At 39.7% G+C, this 18,365-nt stretch overlaps 1 protein-coding gene across 1 annotated transcript; it reads left to right on the top strand.

The window, feature by feature from the left end:
• Positions 1–2,312: 2,312 nt before the first annotated feature.
• Positions 2,313–17,692, top strand: il21r.1 (interleukin 21 receptor, tandem duplicate 1). Its single transcript, XM_061233211.1, has 9 exons — positions 2,313–2,496; positions 4,521–4,633; positions 4,963–5,071; positions 6,207–6,394; positions 7,436–7,578; positions 8,422–8,590; positions 8,940–9,024; positions 10,815–10,905; positions 15,650–17,692. The coding sequence occupies exons 2-9, from the start codon at positions 4,582–4,584 to the stop codon at positions 16,424–16,426; spliced, it is 1,614 nt and encodes a 537-aa protein (XP_061089195.1). The 5' UTR covers positions 2,313–2,496; positions 4,521–4,581; the 3' UTR covers positions 16,427–17,692.
• The last annotated feature ends 673 nt before the right edge of the window (positions 17,693–18,365 follow it).

The raw sequence follows: 18,365 nt of genomic DNA, 5'->3' as shown, positions 1-18,365 counted from the left end.
CGATAACTTGCAATGAGTCTCTTACAGCGCTGTGGAGGAATTTTGGCCCACTCATCTTTGCAGAATTTTTTTTTTTCGAGCATGAACCGCCTTTTTAAGGTCATGCCACAGCATCTCAATAGGATTCAGGTCAGGACTTTGACTAGGCCACTCCAAAGTCTTCATTTTGTTTTTCTTCAGCCATTCAGAGGTGGCCGGACATTCTCCTTCAGGATTTTTTGGTAGACAGCAGAATTCATGGTTCCATTTATCACAGCAAGTCTTCCAGGTCCTGACGCAGCGAAATAGCCCCAGACCATCACACCACCACCCCAGACCATCACCACCATATTTTACTGTTGGTATGATGTTCTTTTTCTGAAATGCGGTGTTAATTTTACGCCAGATGTAATGGGACACACACCTTCCAAAAAGTTCAACTTTTGTCTCGTCAGACCACAGAGTATTTTCCCAAAAGTCTTGGGGAACATCAAGATGTTTTCTGGCAAAATTGAGACAAGCCTTAATGTTCTTTTTGCTCTGCAGTGGTTTTTGTCTTGGAACTCTGCCATGCAGGCCATTTTTGCCCAGTCTCTTTCTTATGGTGGAGTCATGAACACTGACCTTAACTGAGGCAAGTGAGGCCTGCAGTTCTTTGGATGTTGTTGTGGGGTCTTTTGTGACCTCTTGGATGAGTCGTCGCTGCGCTCTTGGGGTAATTTTGGTCGGCCGGCCACTCCTGGGAAGGTTCACCACTGTTCCATGTTTTCGCCATTTGTGGATAATGGCTCTCACTGTGGTTCGCTGGAGTCCCAAAGCTTTAGAAATGGCTTTATAACCTTTTCCAGACTGATAGATCTCAATTACTTTCTTTCTCATTTGTTCCTGAATTTCTTTAGATCTCAGCATGATGTCTAGCTTTTGAGGATCATTTGGTCTACTTCACTTTGTCAGGCAGGTCCTATTTAAGTGATTTCTTGATTGAGAACAGGTGTGGCAGTAATCAGGCCTGGGTGTGGTTAGAGAAATTGAACTCAGGTTTGATAAACCACAGTTAAGTTATGTTTTAACAGGGGGGGCAATCACTTTTTCACACAGGGCCATGTAGGTTTGGATTTTTTTTCTCCCTTAATAATAAAAACCTTAATTTAAAAACTGCATTTTGTGTTTACTTGTGTTGTCTTTGACTAATATTTAAATTTGTTTGATGATCTGAAACATTTAAGTGTGACAAACATGCAAAAAAATAAGAAATCACTTTTTCACACCACTGTATATGTCCGTGAGGTGCTGAGACAGGAAGAGACATTTTTGGATTCATTTCTCACAGGTAACACGATATAATAGCTCCCTGCCTTCATCATAGTGGACTCAGAGGACCAAAACTTTCAGTTATATGCAGTATCTGAGGTAAATAATAAATATTAACCATAAATATTACTGACTGTATATTGCAAAAAATTGAGATGAAGATAAAATATATTGGCCCGGCTGCTTATTGCAAATTAATAAGAGAACAGGGTTCATGCTGGTTGGGCAAAGTGGGAAATGAGGATCTAACATCTAAGTGTTTATTGTGTGAGTAGAGTATTGAATCGCTGTGTAAGCAAAGCTAAATGCAAAATGCAAGCTGAGCATGAACACATGAGTTTTGACAATTGAGTGGATGATTAAGGACTCATTGTCATAGCCATATAGTCTTGTGACCATGATTTTACTGCTAATGTGCAGAACATCTTGGGTATTGGTAACTTTAAATAAATGTGTTTACACACTCCTGTTAGAAGTCTCTCATTAAAAATCACATGGGCACATTGATTTGACTGTGTTCAGTGTGGAACAGCTTTCAGTATGCAAACATCTATTTTTTCTATATTGGTTTGGCCTTCACTAAAAAATGATTATTTTCTGTATATATGTATGTTACAAGGAATTTTTATGTGATAATGCAAGTTGGAATTTACATGAGCACATTAGGTAAATTAGAAACGTTTGCTTATTTTATTATCTATATGTTTTCCATATGTTTTCATCAAGTAAATGTGATGTGCAGTATATGCTCTATATGCTATATTGCCCTACGGTCTATTGTACAGTATCACATGATGCTGTGAATTAAAGTGAACAAACTCAAAAGTTCCTTCATATAAAACCTAAACAATGTCTTTTTCATTACCGATGCTGACCTTTGAAAGGGAGAACCGATAAGTTTTTTCACCCACTGCTTTCATATGGAATATGGATTGTTTTGCAAAAGCAGAACAGTGGCGTGTGCCTGTCTCATTGTAAACGTGTAGGGTGAAGCAGTAACCACATCCTCTGCTGTGACGCGGCTCAGGCTCAATTTGGCGTCAGTTCACTCATGAGAGGTTCTCATACCAGGCACAGTTGGCTTCACAGTTGGCTTACGAAAATGGTCAGACTATTGAATTAAATATTCTGCCATTTCATACCGGATAAGAACTGACGACAAACACAGTATTTGCTGCCCATACCCGGATTTGCCATCGGATAAAGGTATGTGTAACAGTTTGTACTATTTATAAACGACTGCTTGAATCATTCGTAAGTTTAAGGCGAGAGATTCCAAGTTTGATTTTCATAATTATGTAAAATGTTCTGTACTGTCAATTAAAAAAAATAAAAATGTAATGGCAAACTGCCGATATTTCAGGTAGAGTGGTATATACAGTACTGTGCAGAAGTCTTAGGCACCCTAGATTTTATTATATATATGTTTATTTGTTTGTGTGTGTTAGTATAAAAGAACACATTTGAGATTTCCAAATATTCAATCATTTTCCAAAAGATTTAATTTTTACAGAGACATTTTTGTATTTAATTTTAAAAAGTTACGTATTACTGCAAACAGTTGATGACTTTTAACATAAAAACTTGATCAAGGCTGTCAGAGATCAGAGGCAAGGAGCCAACCAAAGTCTGCAGAAGAACTGTGGCAAGTTCTCCAACATGCTTGGAACAATCTCCCTGCTGATTGTCTTAGCCAAGTTCTGCAATTCTATATCTCAGAGAAGTGATGCAGTTTTAACCCTTTAACGTTTTAAGGATGGTCACAAAAAATTTTGATTTGATTCCGTTTTTAACTATTCTGACAAATTACTAAAATGTAATGTAAAATGTATAGTATTATTTTGGAAAAATCTTATCTGTACAGAATGTTATACACGTGCCTAAGACTTTTGCACAGTACTGTATATATATGCAATCTTGAAGTTTAAATATGAATATATACAGTAAACAATTTTAATAGCCCTCACATTGAAGCCGATAGACATAATGGGTAACTATTGGGAATAGTGCAAAATGTTGTCAGTCATTACACAAATTTGAGGGTGAGTGGTTGGAGGGGGGTCTCCAGTTTTGTCAAATTACCACGAAAGGACAGCACACATACATATGTAGAAATCTCTACACCATCATCTGTGTATATTTCTATAGTTACTGTTTCTACCTTTCCCACTAAATTAATTTTATTAAAACAACAAGAGCTCATTTGTTTAAGGTGTTTAATTGACAAATAAATTTACCAAAAATAGTATTGTGTTGACTCATTGGGAATTTTCTGAAATTTTAAAGACAGATTTAGTTAGCACACCTGCACCCTCATGTACAGTACCTGTTTCATGGAATTTTAATTCACCATACACATACCAAGCCGATTGCAATGTTTAATCTTAAATTGCTACATTTATTGTACAATTTAGCTTTATTTGGGGCGGATGACCTTATTATCATAAATTTGTGCTTTCATGATTTTCTATAGGATTGGCAAAATACAATAATCTACAGCAATTCAGTACTGCAGCTCTTTCAGGTGTTTATTAATGTCCCTCTGAAAATAATTATCACATTACAGGCACTTAGTGTGGGCTGAGAATTAGAAGGTCCTATCTGTGTTCTGAGTTTTGAGATATTGAGCTTCAAAGATTCCAAAGTGAATGGGCTTCAACCAGATACAACTTTTAAATTGTGTACATTTTTTGCATACTTTTAAACAGTATTTTTGTATAAAACTTCAGAAGAAGCATATTTATGACACTAACTCATTTTTTTTAAATGTCAGTTAGAACCTTCTAGAATTCTCGTTACCAGAACAACTTGCATGGTGTTTGGATTTTCTTAAATATATAGTAGGATCTTGTTATATATACTGGATACATACTGACGCAGTTTAGTACCTTGCTCAAGGGTCCAACAGCAATGTCCTACCTGTGGGTCCAATCTTTTTATCTCTATTGTATAAACAAAATAAGGCCAATGATCAGAAGAAATTGAAATAATTGATTTCCTGTTTCACTGAGTGAATTTAATTGTTGTTATCCTGATCTTGTCTAGTTCTTCATTTCCATCTGTATTTTAAAGCAGTGGAAAAAAGAGAACTGAGAAGGATTATTTTTAAGAGAAAATAGCAGAAACAAAAAAGTAACTTGTGGAAAAAGTAAATGTTTGACCAGACAAACTAAAATAGGCTTGTATATGTGGCCAAGTTTATTAATTTCCCATTTTAATTTGCCCAACAGATTTCCTGGCGCCTTCAATGATTTTAAGGACCAAATACAGCGCTTCTTCACATCAGTCACCATGAGGGAGCCAGCTGCCATCTTGTTTGTGTTTTGCAGCCTGATTCAATGCAGTATGTCTCATTTTCACTCCTGTAATTCATCAGCCGTGTTTGCCTGAATGTGTTCTCATGAAAACTGAACATGCTATGACTGGCTGGTTTTCTTACTATAGCTTTCATCTGCAGGCTCAGTTCTGCCTCCACATAACAGGCTCGGGATGGGGTGCTTTTCACTGGTGTTTTTTTATGATGGTGTCTCATTCACACATTGAAATATGTAGTCTTTGTCTACTGCTAACTTATTGCAATGAAAAACTACAATCAGTTAACTGCCACAGGAAACTGATGTCAGATGTTGGTCACAAGCGTAGAAAGTAATTTCAATCCTGTTTTTTTCCCAGCTACTTGCAACTGCAATATTACCTGCACAACTGACTATATCTCTTCACTGAACTGCTCCTGCTCAGGACCGAGGCTTGCATCCTACTATTACCTTGAAGCAGAGTGCGGGTATGTGGAAGTGGGGCAATGAATGTTTGCTTTGTGTTTGCTCCTGTCTGCACATTCAGCAGGCATATGCAACAGACAGCACATTTTGCCAGTGTGTTTCCGTAAATGTCTGCCAGCAGTCGTGGAACTGAAAGAGCGAGCACAAAAGGTCAGGCGCTGACCCACTGAAATTTTAAAAAGTGAAGTGTTTCTGTCAATCAGTTTTATTTACCAAGCTTCCACAAGACAGACTTGTGACCAGCTGTTCAGGTAGCTGGGAAAGCCAGCAAACCGTTCATTTTAATTATGCTTTATTTATGAATACATATCTTAAATCCAATTTTGGCATATGGAAGTACATTAAAGACGCCCTGCAATCAAATACATAAAGAACAAAATAAGCAAGTAATTTGATATTAAGATGATTTAATGGTTAATCCTGAAATAGATTTTTATACAGAAGGGATTTGATCTTGATCACTTCACCATAATTAACATAAAATGTTTATTTATAGCCAAATAGCTGTGGAACATTTTAGTGGATTGCCTATTAGTAGTAAAATAGACTACTGAGGATGATTGCCCTCACATTCAAAATCTCAGTTTCTGCTTTTCATGCACTAAAGCAACTACTTCATTGTATCTTTTAAGGATTGGACCATACACATACATAGCTAAACTTCTCTGTTCTTCAACCTCCGGGCACCTGCCTAAGCTAGTATAGATTTGGAGACGGATTCCATGTGCCAAACTTGTGCAAGGACACACATATGAATAATACCCTGCCTGCATGTGTTTGCAGAGATGAAGTTGCGAAACCAACCAATTTCTAAAAAATGATGCTGACTTCTGGCCAGCACACACTGAATTCCATAGAAAACTACTGATGGTTTATTAAAACAGAAGTGGTCATGGAAAATATGTACACAAAGTGATGTGGCTCCAAAAGAGACCACAACATAAGACCTCGTTCAGGAGGAACCTTAAACCACAGCCATTTGTTTCACACACAATGAAAGTGAATCAACTACTCCTATAAAAAAAGTACTTAAGTTGGACTGAAAGCGAGTTCACCTGATTATTAACAAGGTAACTGATCACTTCTTATTTACCAACTAGAATTTGAAAAATTGTTTTGTCATACTTCTTTTCACAGGGATGATGAGGATCATATAAAGGTCAGCTGTGAAATTAAAGCCCCCCAACGCTGGTGCACATTAGAGTTGGACCCTGAGGAATATCAGATTGACGCTTTAAGTACATGCACAGTACAAGCCAAAAACTCTAACGGTGAAGGGGGAGTGGACACAAATGACTCAACAACCCTAATACTATCTGAAAACAGTAAGTTAGAAACTTCAGAATTTTTTTTGTGTTCAATTAAAAATAGAGGTAAGTACAGAGCTCCAGAAGAAAAAGTGTTTGCTTTCCAAAGGCTGGAGTGATATAGTTGAGATAGTATATTCATATGTTCACAGTGGGCTGTAGATAGTATTTGAGTTGAAAGTAGAGGATCGCAGTGGTAATGGTAGTAGCAGCAGTGTACAGTACTATAGCAGTTAGGTCTCCTCTGTTGTCAGTATGATTTCCAGTTGGGGCACTGCTGTTGTATCCTTGAGCAAGGTACTTCACTTGAATTGCTTCAGTAAATACCCAGCTGAATAAATTAATTGTATGTAAAAGATATAATGCACTTTGTGCAGTTTCCTCTGGATAACAGTGTGATTTTGTGAACAATAATAGTTTTCACCTTCAGCCAGCAAACTGTTTCCATTTATAAACATCTTACTTTCACTTTTATGTCTAGCGTTGGCTTATTTCTCCAAATGCAGTTGAATTATTCAGTTTCAATCAGGAACAAATGGGGTAGGGGGGATTTTTAGCTCTTAACATTGTTGTCAAGACATGTCAAGTCTGTTTATCTCTGGACTGTTCCTGGTATTGGAACCCATGATTAATACACAGTCACAAGGTTGACTGAGATCGACATGACCTTTAGTTTATCTTGAAGCATTGTGTTATGTCTCAAAAAGGAAGTCAGAGAAATTAAGTCTTAAACTGTTCAAAGTGTGAGAAAGTGTGAGAAAGCCAATGTGACCAGTGTGAGAAAGCCTTGCTTTGTAATATGTATTGCAGTGGGGCTAATATTACACTCAAAACAGCCATTCTAAAAGTGCTTGAAAAGTGTAACCGACTGATGACTTTTCTTCCTTGTTTCCTGTGAAAGTGGAGTTTGTTTGTATGAATTCCCCAGAAATACTACCATCATTCTGGTTGACTGTGTTTTTTCAGAATTGTGTTGTTTTGCTACTGGTTGTCTTACACTGTGAATCCATGGTGTATGTGAAACAGTGACCAATAATCCTATTGATATCTCCCTCACAGTAAAGCCACAGCCTCCTTTCAACATTTCACTGACAGTATCTGACAGTAGCTACAATGTCTCCTGGAAAACAGCCTATGCAGACGGCCATTACCTAATGGGTCTCTTCATCTACAGGGTGAGGATCTGGATAAAGGGTGAGGAGGTAAGACATGCTGGAGCCCTGCTGATGACTGAAATTGATGCCGTTATTATTAATCCTTCCTTTGGAAGGTTTCATAAACTTCATACAGGTTTGGGGTCAAGTCCATTTTATAACATTAGGGGAGACATTGGCTCAGGTGGTAAGGTGGTGGTGTCTGGCAGTTGGAGGGTTGCCAGTTCGGTAACACCCTGGGTGTGTTGAAGTGTCACTGAGCAAAACCCCCAAATGCTCCTGATGTGCTGACATGCTGGTTGGAGCCTTGCATGGCAGCCAATCACTGTTGGCAAATTAATTGTCTCTTGCATTTCACTGTTTTGCATCATTTTGGATTGTCAATATAATGTGGTCTGTATTTAATGGCCGATGAATGCGGTACACAATGAACCCTCTGGTATAGGGAAGGAAGAAGTTGATAATGCAGTAAACTCCCATTTATCTCACACTGGATGATCGCATACTCTACATTATTCCAATTGCATTTGAAAGTGAATATTTTTATTTAGTCCTATTACTGTTTATACCCAGCTTCATTACATTACATTACATTATTGGCATTTGGCAGATGCTCTTATCCAGAGCAACATACAGTTGATTAGACTAAGCAGGAGACAGTCCTTCCCTGGAGCAATGCAGGGTTAAGGGCCTTGCTCAAGGGCAAGGGCCTTGTGGCTACACCGGGATTATAACCACTGACCTTGCGTGTGCCAGTCATTTACCTTAACCACTATGCTACAGGCCGCCCCGGTTCAGCTTCAGGTCATGCTATCACCGCAGTCCCAGAAATAAACTATCAGGAATTGGATATAGGTATTTTGCATGATAATATTTGATTTTACTTGACAGGAACCAAGTTATCATTACGTGTATGAAGACCGAACATACTTGGAGATTCCCTCCAGTCTCCTACGGAGTAGGAAGGACTATGAAGTGAACGTCCAGGCTAAAGTGAACCCCGCCAGATACAGGAATGATTTCAGTGAATGGAGTCCTACTGCCATATTGAAAACAAAGGGTAAGGTTAGGTCAAAATTGCTATTGAGTAAAGAAGTGTGAAATCTTATTCTGAGCCTGCCTAGATGTTAAAGCATGTTGGTCATTAGAGCAGGAGCAACCAACGACTCACACTCAAAAACCCTATAAATTAAGAAAATAGCAACACTTTTTAATTGGCCAAAAAGGTGCAACCAAAGATACACAAAAAGTGAACAAAGCAAAATCATATAAAGTCATGCAGAGGTGCCTTCAGTGGTAGGAGCTTATACTAGAATATGTCAGAGGATAGTAACAATATTGTGTGTATTTGTTTGTGTCAGAGTTAGCGAGAACATGAGCTACAGTCTTTTATTTTCATTTAATTGCAGATGAAGAAGATAATGGGCATTACAGGCAGTATTGTTTCATCTTGCTGATTGTGGTTCCCTGTCTGCTTTGTTTCTTTGGAAAAAGGTGAGCATCAGTGCTTAACTGAACATATACATAAGACAGTCTTACTCATTCTACACTATCATGATGGTTCAGTGTTCAATGGTAGTCTTCAAGTAAAGCCTGAGAAGGACTGTTTCTGGAACATTCCACCATGTTGTGTTAAACTGCTTTTGTGCCAGTTATTAAAAAGGCTTTCAGTTTTATATATCAGTGAGCAGTATTTTCAGCACTGAGTATGAACCAGAGAGACATTGCAGTCAATCTCATGAATTCTTTTCAGAAACAAGGAGCATCTGTCTCTAAGTTGATTTGGCATTCACTGTTCACCTCCTGTTAAATTGGTTTTATTAGTCATGCACTTTCCTCATCATTACTCCCACACACAGAAACCGCAAAGGCTGAAAGTCATTTCTTTAGTGTCTGAACCAAAGACATACTGCAAGGCCCACAGGAGCAGGAAGCTGGCCCTTTCAATGTCAGGTTTTCATTTCAGAAGTTAACTCAAACCTATAGCATTAAAAGTCCCTGCTAGGATGGGCCTGATGATCACAAATTCCATGTAACTGGAAGGCAACTGCACTGTCGCAGATTGTACTAGGAGTCCAACACTCACAGTCACAGTGGAAGAGAGTATGAGGGCTGGATGGCCACCCTATGTTAAAATAATAATAATAATAATAATAATAACAATAACAATAACAATAATAATAATAATAACAATAATAATAATAATAATAATAATAATATACTTTATTTATATAGCATATTTCAAACACATACAGTAGTGTCATGCAATGCACTTTACTGAAAAAAATGTTTCTGTACTATTTTTCAGAAATCTGATTCCTTATCATAATGAACTTCTGTCTTCACCCGTAATGGCCAAGTACATACTGGCTCAAGAACACAAACAATAGTTTTGGATTAGTCACTACTGTAACTTTAAATTTTTGTCAGGATTTCCCCCTCCTTCGTCTTGAAAGCCCCTTGTATTAAACACTGAATGACAACATGAGATAATGCGTTCAAACTGAAGTTAGGGTATGGCCTCAATTTAAATCAGGTGAACATGCAGTAAAGGAGCTGTCAGAGGGTATGTTTCACATAGATAAAAAGATACACCTTGGATTCTGAGGATATGGTTTATCTTAATAATAATCTATTGAAACATATAATTAATGAGCAATATGGGGCCAATGCAGAATACTGGTTGTGGATACCAAGACTACGAGTGACACTTGCAGCCTAAAGGCAGCATTTCCGTATATATTCAAGCTCTCAGGGGTCGATGGAATGTTTATTTCCATAAACCTTTGCCTTTTATATTGCTCCAAAGCCCAACATGATGTAAAGTTATCAAAATAAAAGCACAGACAGAATAAGCAAACACAGAAATAGTTTAATGGACAGCGTAAGAAAAGAATATCAAGGTATATTCAGTAAAGAAAATAGGCAAAAACCCAAAAGGATTGCCAAAAACCCACCATAGTACTCGCATTATCAGCCATGTATTCTGAGACTAGACTATTTAAAGTGTAAGAAGTGCTGCAGAAATATTTACACCAAGATATGTGGAGAAGAGATTGTGTTTAAAACTTTGGATAAAAATGTGAGCTAAATAAACAACAGGGGCTAATGGCTCCCTGACAGATCTGTCTCTCTCTATCTGGATCACTAATAAATCTCTCTCTCTCACTCTCTCACTCTCTTACACATCTTGCCTCTGATTCTAGACAACGGGGAACGAGGTCTGTCTCCAGATTATGAGTTGTTTAAAACAATTGTTTCTGTGTGCCCTTCTCTCTTCACAGAAGATTATGGCTGACGAAAGTACAAGTGTACATCCCCAGCCCGGAGGTTTTCTTTAGTCCCCTCTATCACGCCTACGAGGGGGACTTCAAGGTAAGGCTACGGGAGTTTCTGACGTATCTGAGAGTGGCAGGGTCAGGAGGCAGGCAGGCTGTGCGGTGGGGGTTTCGCACACAGATGTGCACACAGACACAGCCAATGAGGGGAAACTGTGGGCAGAGCTGCTCCATCACAGTGAAAGGCAGATATCAGAGCAGTTCACACCCAAACGGAAAATACCATGAGCTGTTCGCCGAGCGCACGTGTGAACGTCAGTGCACAGAAGCTATTTTTAGCTGTTTACAGTTTTAGTCGGGTAATTTGACAAATCTTCCAGAAGGCCAAGATAGCAGGAGGGACCACCCATGATCTTGACTTTTTTTTTCTTTGAATAAATACAGTCAGGTCCATAAATATTTGGACATCGACACAATCTTTTTGGCTCTATACATCACCACAATGGATTTGAAATTAAACGAACAAGATATGCTTTAACTGTAGCTTTAATTTGAGGGTATTTACATCCAAATCAGATGAACGGTGTAGGAATTACAATGCTATTTGCATTTGGAATCTGTTGCTGTCAACTCTCAATATGAGATCCAAAGAGCTGTCACTATCAGTGAAGCAAGCCATCATTAGGCTGAAAAATCAAAACAAACCCATCAGAGAGATAGCAAAAACATTAGGTGTGGCCAAATCAACTGTTTGGAACATTCTTAAAAAGAACGAACGCACCGGTGAACTCAGCAACACCAAAAGACCCGGAAGACCACGGAAAACAACTGAAAAAGAATTCTCTCCCTGGTGAAGAAAAACCCCTTCACAACAGTTGGCTAGATCAAGAACAATCTCCAGGAGGTAGGTGTATGTGTGTCAAAGTCAACAATCAAGAGAAGACTTCACCAGAGTGAATACAGAGGGTTCACAAGATGTAAAGCATTGGTGAGCCTCAAAAACAGGAAGACCAGATTACAGTTTGCCAAACAACATCTAAAAAAGCCTTTACAGTTCTGGAACAACATCCTATGGAGAGATGAGACAAAGATCAACTTGCACCAGAATGATGGAAAGAGAAGAGTATGGAGAAGGAAAGGAACTGCTCATGATCCAAAACATACCACCTCATCAGTGAAGCATGGTGGTGGTAGTGTCATGGCGTGGGCATGTATGGCTGACAATGGAACTGGTTCCCTTGTATTTATTGATGATGTGACTGCTGACAAAAGCAGCAGGATGAATTCTGAAGTGTTTCGGGCAATATTATCAGCTCATATTCAGCCAAATGCTTCAGAACTCATTGGACGGCGCTTCACAGTGCAGATGGACAATGACCCAAAGCATACTGCGAAAGCAACCAAAGAGTTTTTTAAGGCAAAGAAGTGGAATGTTATGCAATGGCCAAGTCAATCACCTGACCTGAATCCGATTGAACATGCATTTCACTTGCTGAAGACAAAACTGAAGGGAAAATGCCCCAAGAACAAGCAGGAGCTGAAGACAGTTGCAGTAGGATTTGCAACCAAGTATTAAAAAGTGAAAGTTTGATTTATGATTGTTAGTTTGTCCCATTACTTTTGGTCCCTTAAAAAGTGGGAGGCACATATACACTGTTGTAATTCCTACACCGTTCACCTGATTTGGATGTAAATACCCTCAAATTAAAGCTGAAAGTCTGCAGTTAAAGCACATCTTGTTCGTTTCATTTCAAATCCATTGTGGTGGTGTATAGAGACAAAAAGAGGGGAATTGTGTCGATGTCCCAATATTTATGGACCTGACTGTATATTCAAATACAGTGCTGTGCAAAGGTTTTAGGCAGGTATGATAAAACGCTGTAAAGTAAGAATGCTTTAAAAATAGAAATGTTAATAGTTTATTTTTATCAATTAACAAAATGCAAAGTGAGTGAACAGAAGAAAAATCTAAATCAAATCAATATTTGGTGTGACCACCCTCTGCCTTCAAACCAGCATCAATTTTTCTAGGTACACTTGCAAAAAGTCAGAGATTTTGTAGGCATATAGTCAGGTGTGTGATTAACCAATTATACCAAACAGGAGCTAATGATCATCAATTAAATATGTAGGTTGAAACACAATCATTAACTGAAATAGAAACAGCTGTGTAGGAGGGTTAAAACTGGGTGAGGAACAGCCAAACTCTGCTTCCAAGGTGAGGTTGCTGAAGAAAGTTTAATGTCAGAAGTCATACACCATGGCAAGACTGAACACAGCAACAAGACACAAGGTAGTTATACAACATCAGCAAGGTCTCTCCCAGGCAGAAATTTCAAGGTAGACAGGGGTTTCCAGATGTGCTGTCCAAGCTCTGTTGAAGAAGCATAAAGAAACGGGCAAAGTTGAAGACTGTACCAATGCGTCGGTCGGCCAAGGAAACTGAAAGCAGATGAAAGACACATCATGCTTACTTCCCTTCACAATCGGAAGATGTCCAGCAGTGCCATCAGCTCAGAATTGGCAGAAAAGCAGTGGGACCTAGGTACACCCATCTACTGTATGGAGACTTGTGGTCTTCATGGAAGAATTACAGGCAAAAAGCCATACCTCCAACGTGGAAACAAGGCCAAGCGACTCAACTATGCACAAAAACACAGGAACTGGGGTGCAGAAAAATGGCAGCAGGTTCTCTGGACTGATGAGTCAAAATATGGTTGTAGCAGTTTGACTGGAGAGCGGTACAAGAATGAGTGTCTGCAGGCAACAGTGCAGCATGGTGGAGGTTCCTTGCAGGTTTGGGGCTGCATTTCTGCAAATGGAGTTTGGGGTTTGGTCAGAATTAATGGTCTGCTCAATGCTGAGAAGTACAGACAGTCCATCATGCAATACCATCAGGAGGCATCTGATTGGCCCCAAATTTATTCTGCAGCAGGACAATGACCCCAAACATACAGCCAATGTCATTAAGAACTATCTTTAGTGTAAAGAAGAACAAGGAGTCCTGGAAGTGATGGTATGGCCCCTAAAGAGCCCTGATCTCAACAACGTCTGTCTGGGATTACATGAAGAGACAGAAGCATTTGAGGCTGCCTAAATCCACAGAAGAACTGCAGCTAGTTCTCCAAGATGTTTGGAACAACTTACCTGCCGATTTCCTTCAAAAACTGTGTGCAAGTATATCTAGAAGAATTGATGCTGTTTTGAAGGCAAAGGGTGGTCACCGCAAATATTGATTTGATTTAGATTTTTCTTCTGTTCATTCACTTCTTCTGTTCATGCATTTTGTTAATTGATAAAAATAAACTATTAACATTTCTATTTTTGAAAGCATTCTTATTTTACAGCATTTTTTCAAACCTGCCTAAAACTTTTGCACAGTACTGTATATCTGCACTGGACTTTGACTAACACCCAAGAATAATAATAATGATACAAATTATATTTTCAGCATGAACATTTTCACTGTGGACCACACTTTATTTTGCGTTCCCTGGACATTATTGCAGTTGTGGGTTTTCTGAAAACTGAGCGTCAAAGTGAAACAACACAGCAGGGCTGTTGTAAGATTAGCCAGCAGAGGGCAATATTGCACTGGGAAAAAAAATAAACATGACCGTTTTCCTCACCTTCACTGAATGTGCTCAATACATTTTTTTATTATATCTATTCTCTGAAGCTTGCCTTGCGAGCAGCATGTATTTACATGTGACTGATTTAAAGTAATTTAATGATGGTATGGCAATGTTTCTTACACTTTCGTTCAGGGGGTACATTCATGCCAATTCAGTTGTTGAGCTGTTGGATGTTTATATAGATTCAATATCACTTGGCAAGCAGCAGCTTCGTACATGCTTGGTAGATTATTAGACGGTTAATTTTCTTTCATGACAGATTCAAATAGACGGCCTGTAAAATAAGTTTTAGTTCAGTTCAGATTCATTTATGAGCAGAATCAGTTATCAGAATCAGCAAGCTCAGCTGGAAAACTACACGTGTGGTGGTCCTTGTGACCAGCTTTTACAAGTACTGCAGTAAGATATCACTTTTTTTTCTCATTTGAAATGCACATACATCCATCCTCAAACTTACCTACAATTTACATACATTTGTCTTAGGCTGCATTATATTAATCTCAAATCGAAGTTTAAGGTGCTGTTGCATATGTATGTTTGTGCTTTGCGATTAGATTTACAAAACAACATAATGACTTCTGGTTGTAAGATGCCCCAATATGACACTATCTTGTTTCACTATTTCAGCTATAGCACCAGATATACTGTATTTATTTTGAGTTATTACCATGTCTCGAGACAGTAGAGAAGCATGTAGAGGGGAATGCTTACTTTTATACTGATACTGAACCAGCAGCCACAAAAGACTAGTAACTAGTGCAACCCTTTTAAAGTGAAACAAAAATAAAAAATATTTTATGCCCATAATATATCACTATAAATGCTACTCTTGTCATATCAGTGGTCTAAGTAGATGCTGTATGAGCAGACTTCAGTTTGCACTGTATGCAACACTTATTTATTAATTTGGAAGTGATGTGACTTAAATTATACAAAAAGGCAACCAGTCTAAGACAGGAGGCATATCTTTTTTTCTTTTCTTTTTTTATTGTGCAATAAAGTGCAATACAAGTGAGATGGAAAATTTTAATTTAATAAAAATTAATATAGTAGTGACACTTGTTGTAAGCCTCATTTCTATTGGCTAAGATACCATTTAAGTAAGAAACCATACATTTACTCAGGTTTTTCAGTTCTTGTTCCCTGCGTTGATGAACAGCAGACTGCGCCGCATGTATTCACTCTATCATATGTGTTGTATTGCAGAAATGGGTGGGCCCTGCATTCACCTTGAGTGAGTCTGAATGCCTGGAGGGAAGCGTGGCCATTTCAGTGATGAAAGAGAAGCAGGTGAAGTCATTGGAGAGGCTGTGTGAAGGGGAAGCAGAGGACAGCGGCAGCACGGCCAGCAGCTCTTTCCTCAACATAGGGTCCCACAGCTCCTCCGAGCAGGGCACGGAGGACGGCAGCTGCAGCCAGGGCTCGAATGGCTCCGCCGGGCACATCTCCATCGACACGGTGACGGTGCTGGAAGACCAGAGCCAGAGCTCAGGAAGGTCCTGGGACGCCGGCAGCAGCGGCGGCCATTTTGTGTACCCGCCCTTCGGCCCCGGAGGGAGCGCGGACAGCGAGGCGCTGGGCCTTCTGGACGAGCGGTGCAGGTGGGACGCCGTGATCTCCAGCGGCCGAGTGTCAGGAGGGACGGGGCCTGCCGAGGGCGCGTCTACTCACCCACCGCTCAGCCTTCTGGAGCCACATCTGCACGACGGTGACCGCAACGAGGAGGACCAGTCCTCCATGGAGTCGTTCAGCTTCGGCGAGCACTCAGAAGACGGCTACCCACGTGTGACCCTGGACATGGATACCTTCGACAGCGGCTTCCAGGAGTCGGACTGCAGCAGCCCAGCACACACAGACCCGGACATGAGGGAGAAGACTGATGCCCCCATGCTGGGGGAGAGCTTCCACTCCAACTATGTCAAACAGTGGGTGGCGGCCACTGACGCATCGTCCCCACGAGGAGAGACAGGGAAAGACAGCTAAGGACCCCCAGGGCTGGGAGCGGGACACAAAGTGCAAAAAGCCTCCCAGAAGTAGAGCCTCAGAGGAACACATGAACACAACAATGGTCATGGGGGAGATCTGGGCATTTTTGGCTTTCTTTTCTAAGGCAACTGTGACAGTCCCATGTCATCACCTCTGCACTTCAAAATGTTTTAATATTACTATGAACACTGAAGTTGAAAATTTAATCTTTCTTTCTCTTTTCTGGGAGGGGCACGCTGCCCATGTCAAGCAGATGAACTGTAGTCTGTAATCTCCCACTGAACTACCCCTCTTGTTTACATTTCAGTACATACTCAGTGTGATTAATATATGTGACCAGCCATAACCAATGACTAGTCATAGCAGTTGGAAAAGATGTTTATGACATAAAACATGACATTGACATTTGACTATTCAATACTTGGTAAATGGTTGGCATTTATACAGCGTCTTTATCCAAAGCGCTGTACAATTGTCATTCACCCATTCATACACACACTCACACACCGACAGCGATTGGCTGCCATGCAAGGCGCCGACTAGCTCATCAGGAGCATTTGGGGGTTAGGTGTCTTGCTCAGGGACACTTCGACACAGCCCGGGTGGGGGATCGAACCGGCAACCCTCCGATTGCCAGACGACTGCTCTTACTGCCTGAGCCATGTCGCCCCGATACTTGGTTCAAACTGACAATCTTTCTCTCATTTCATGACAATTGCTTTGTGGATTCGTTGAAGGCGCTACTTTGTTATCAGTGATTCAAGGCCTATTAAAAATGTACAGGAAAGACTCACCTCACTGGGGAAAATATCCAGTGTATAATATTAACGTAATCAAATATTACGTCCTGTACCAACTAGTGTGTGTAATCTATTCATGTAACACTGTGATAGGGACTATTTGACATTTTCTTAACATTTCAAAATATTGTTACCAATTTCAACAGGACATAGAGTCATGGAGTCTGTGTGGTGAATGGTTTGTACATATGGAATTGGAGATGAGCATATTATTCCTTCCTCAGTTTCATACCACTATGAAGTGGTGCACAGAACATTATTTTGAAGAAAACTTCACAGCCCCATTCATGAGACAATGAAGCCCAGCCCCTTCTTGGAGCATATCTTTAGACAAGATTATATGCCACAGTCCCTATCAGGTTCTTCCCGTGGAATGTACTGTAAACACCTGTCATTGGATCCACAATTTCACAAAGCAACAGATGATACTGTAATGTTTTAAATAAAATGACTTGATGACGCATGTGAAATGTCTTTAAAGTCTTTAAAGGTACAAGAGTTAATTTCGGACTCCTAATGGTCAAGAGAGGAATTGCAGCAGCAAACTTCCTCAAACCACAACATGTGACACGCGACAGAGCCTGCCGTCTTTTCGTAGTGTTCTGGTAAGAGAATTTTCGCCGAACACGTGACTTTATGAAATGTTGACTTTAGTGCGCTATACGTTTTGTCTTTTTGAAGTTGTCACTTTAGCTAACCGACTATATTATGAGCAAATTATTTGTCTATGGAACTAGCTGGCTATATAACCAAGATATGATAGTGTACCACAAACGATGCAACTGCAACTTACAATTTGAGACAAATAAAGGTTTAGCTACACACGCGTGATTCAAAACGTAAAGAGATAAAAAGGAACGTGTAGTTGCCCAAATTTTACTCCAGACAAGCTATCACTGAAACTCTGTATACTATTGCTTATTATCCAAGCAAAGAATACATATCTAGTTATAAAACTATACCAGTTCGTTATCAGTAGCAACAAGCAAATTAGCTATTAGTTAGCTTGCCGAATTTACAAATATCCACCTGAGACAGAACGCGTGGACAACAATGCTGATAACGCCGGCTACTATGTTAGTATAGCCTGGATATTTGTACATTTGTCGCGCTAACTATGGCTAATTTTCATGTTG

This window comes from Conger conger, chromosome 2 (genome assembly GCF_963514075.1).
Source record: "Conger conger chromosome 2, fConCon1.1, whole genome shotgun sequence".
Classification (NCBI taxonomy): Eukaryota; Metazoa; Chordata; class Actinopteri; order Anguilliformes; family Congridae; genus Conger; species Conger conger.
This window is presented reverse-complemented; position numbering and strand designations above follow the sequence as displayed.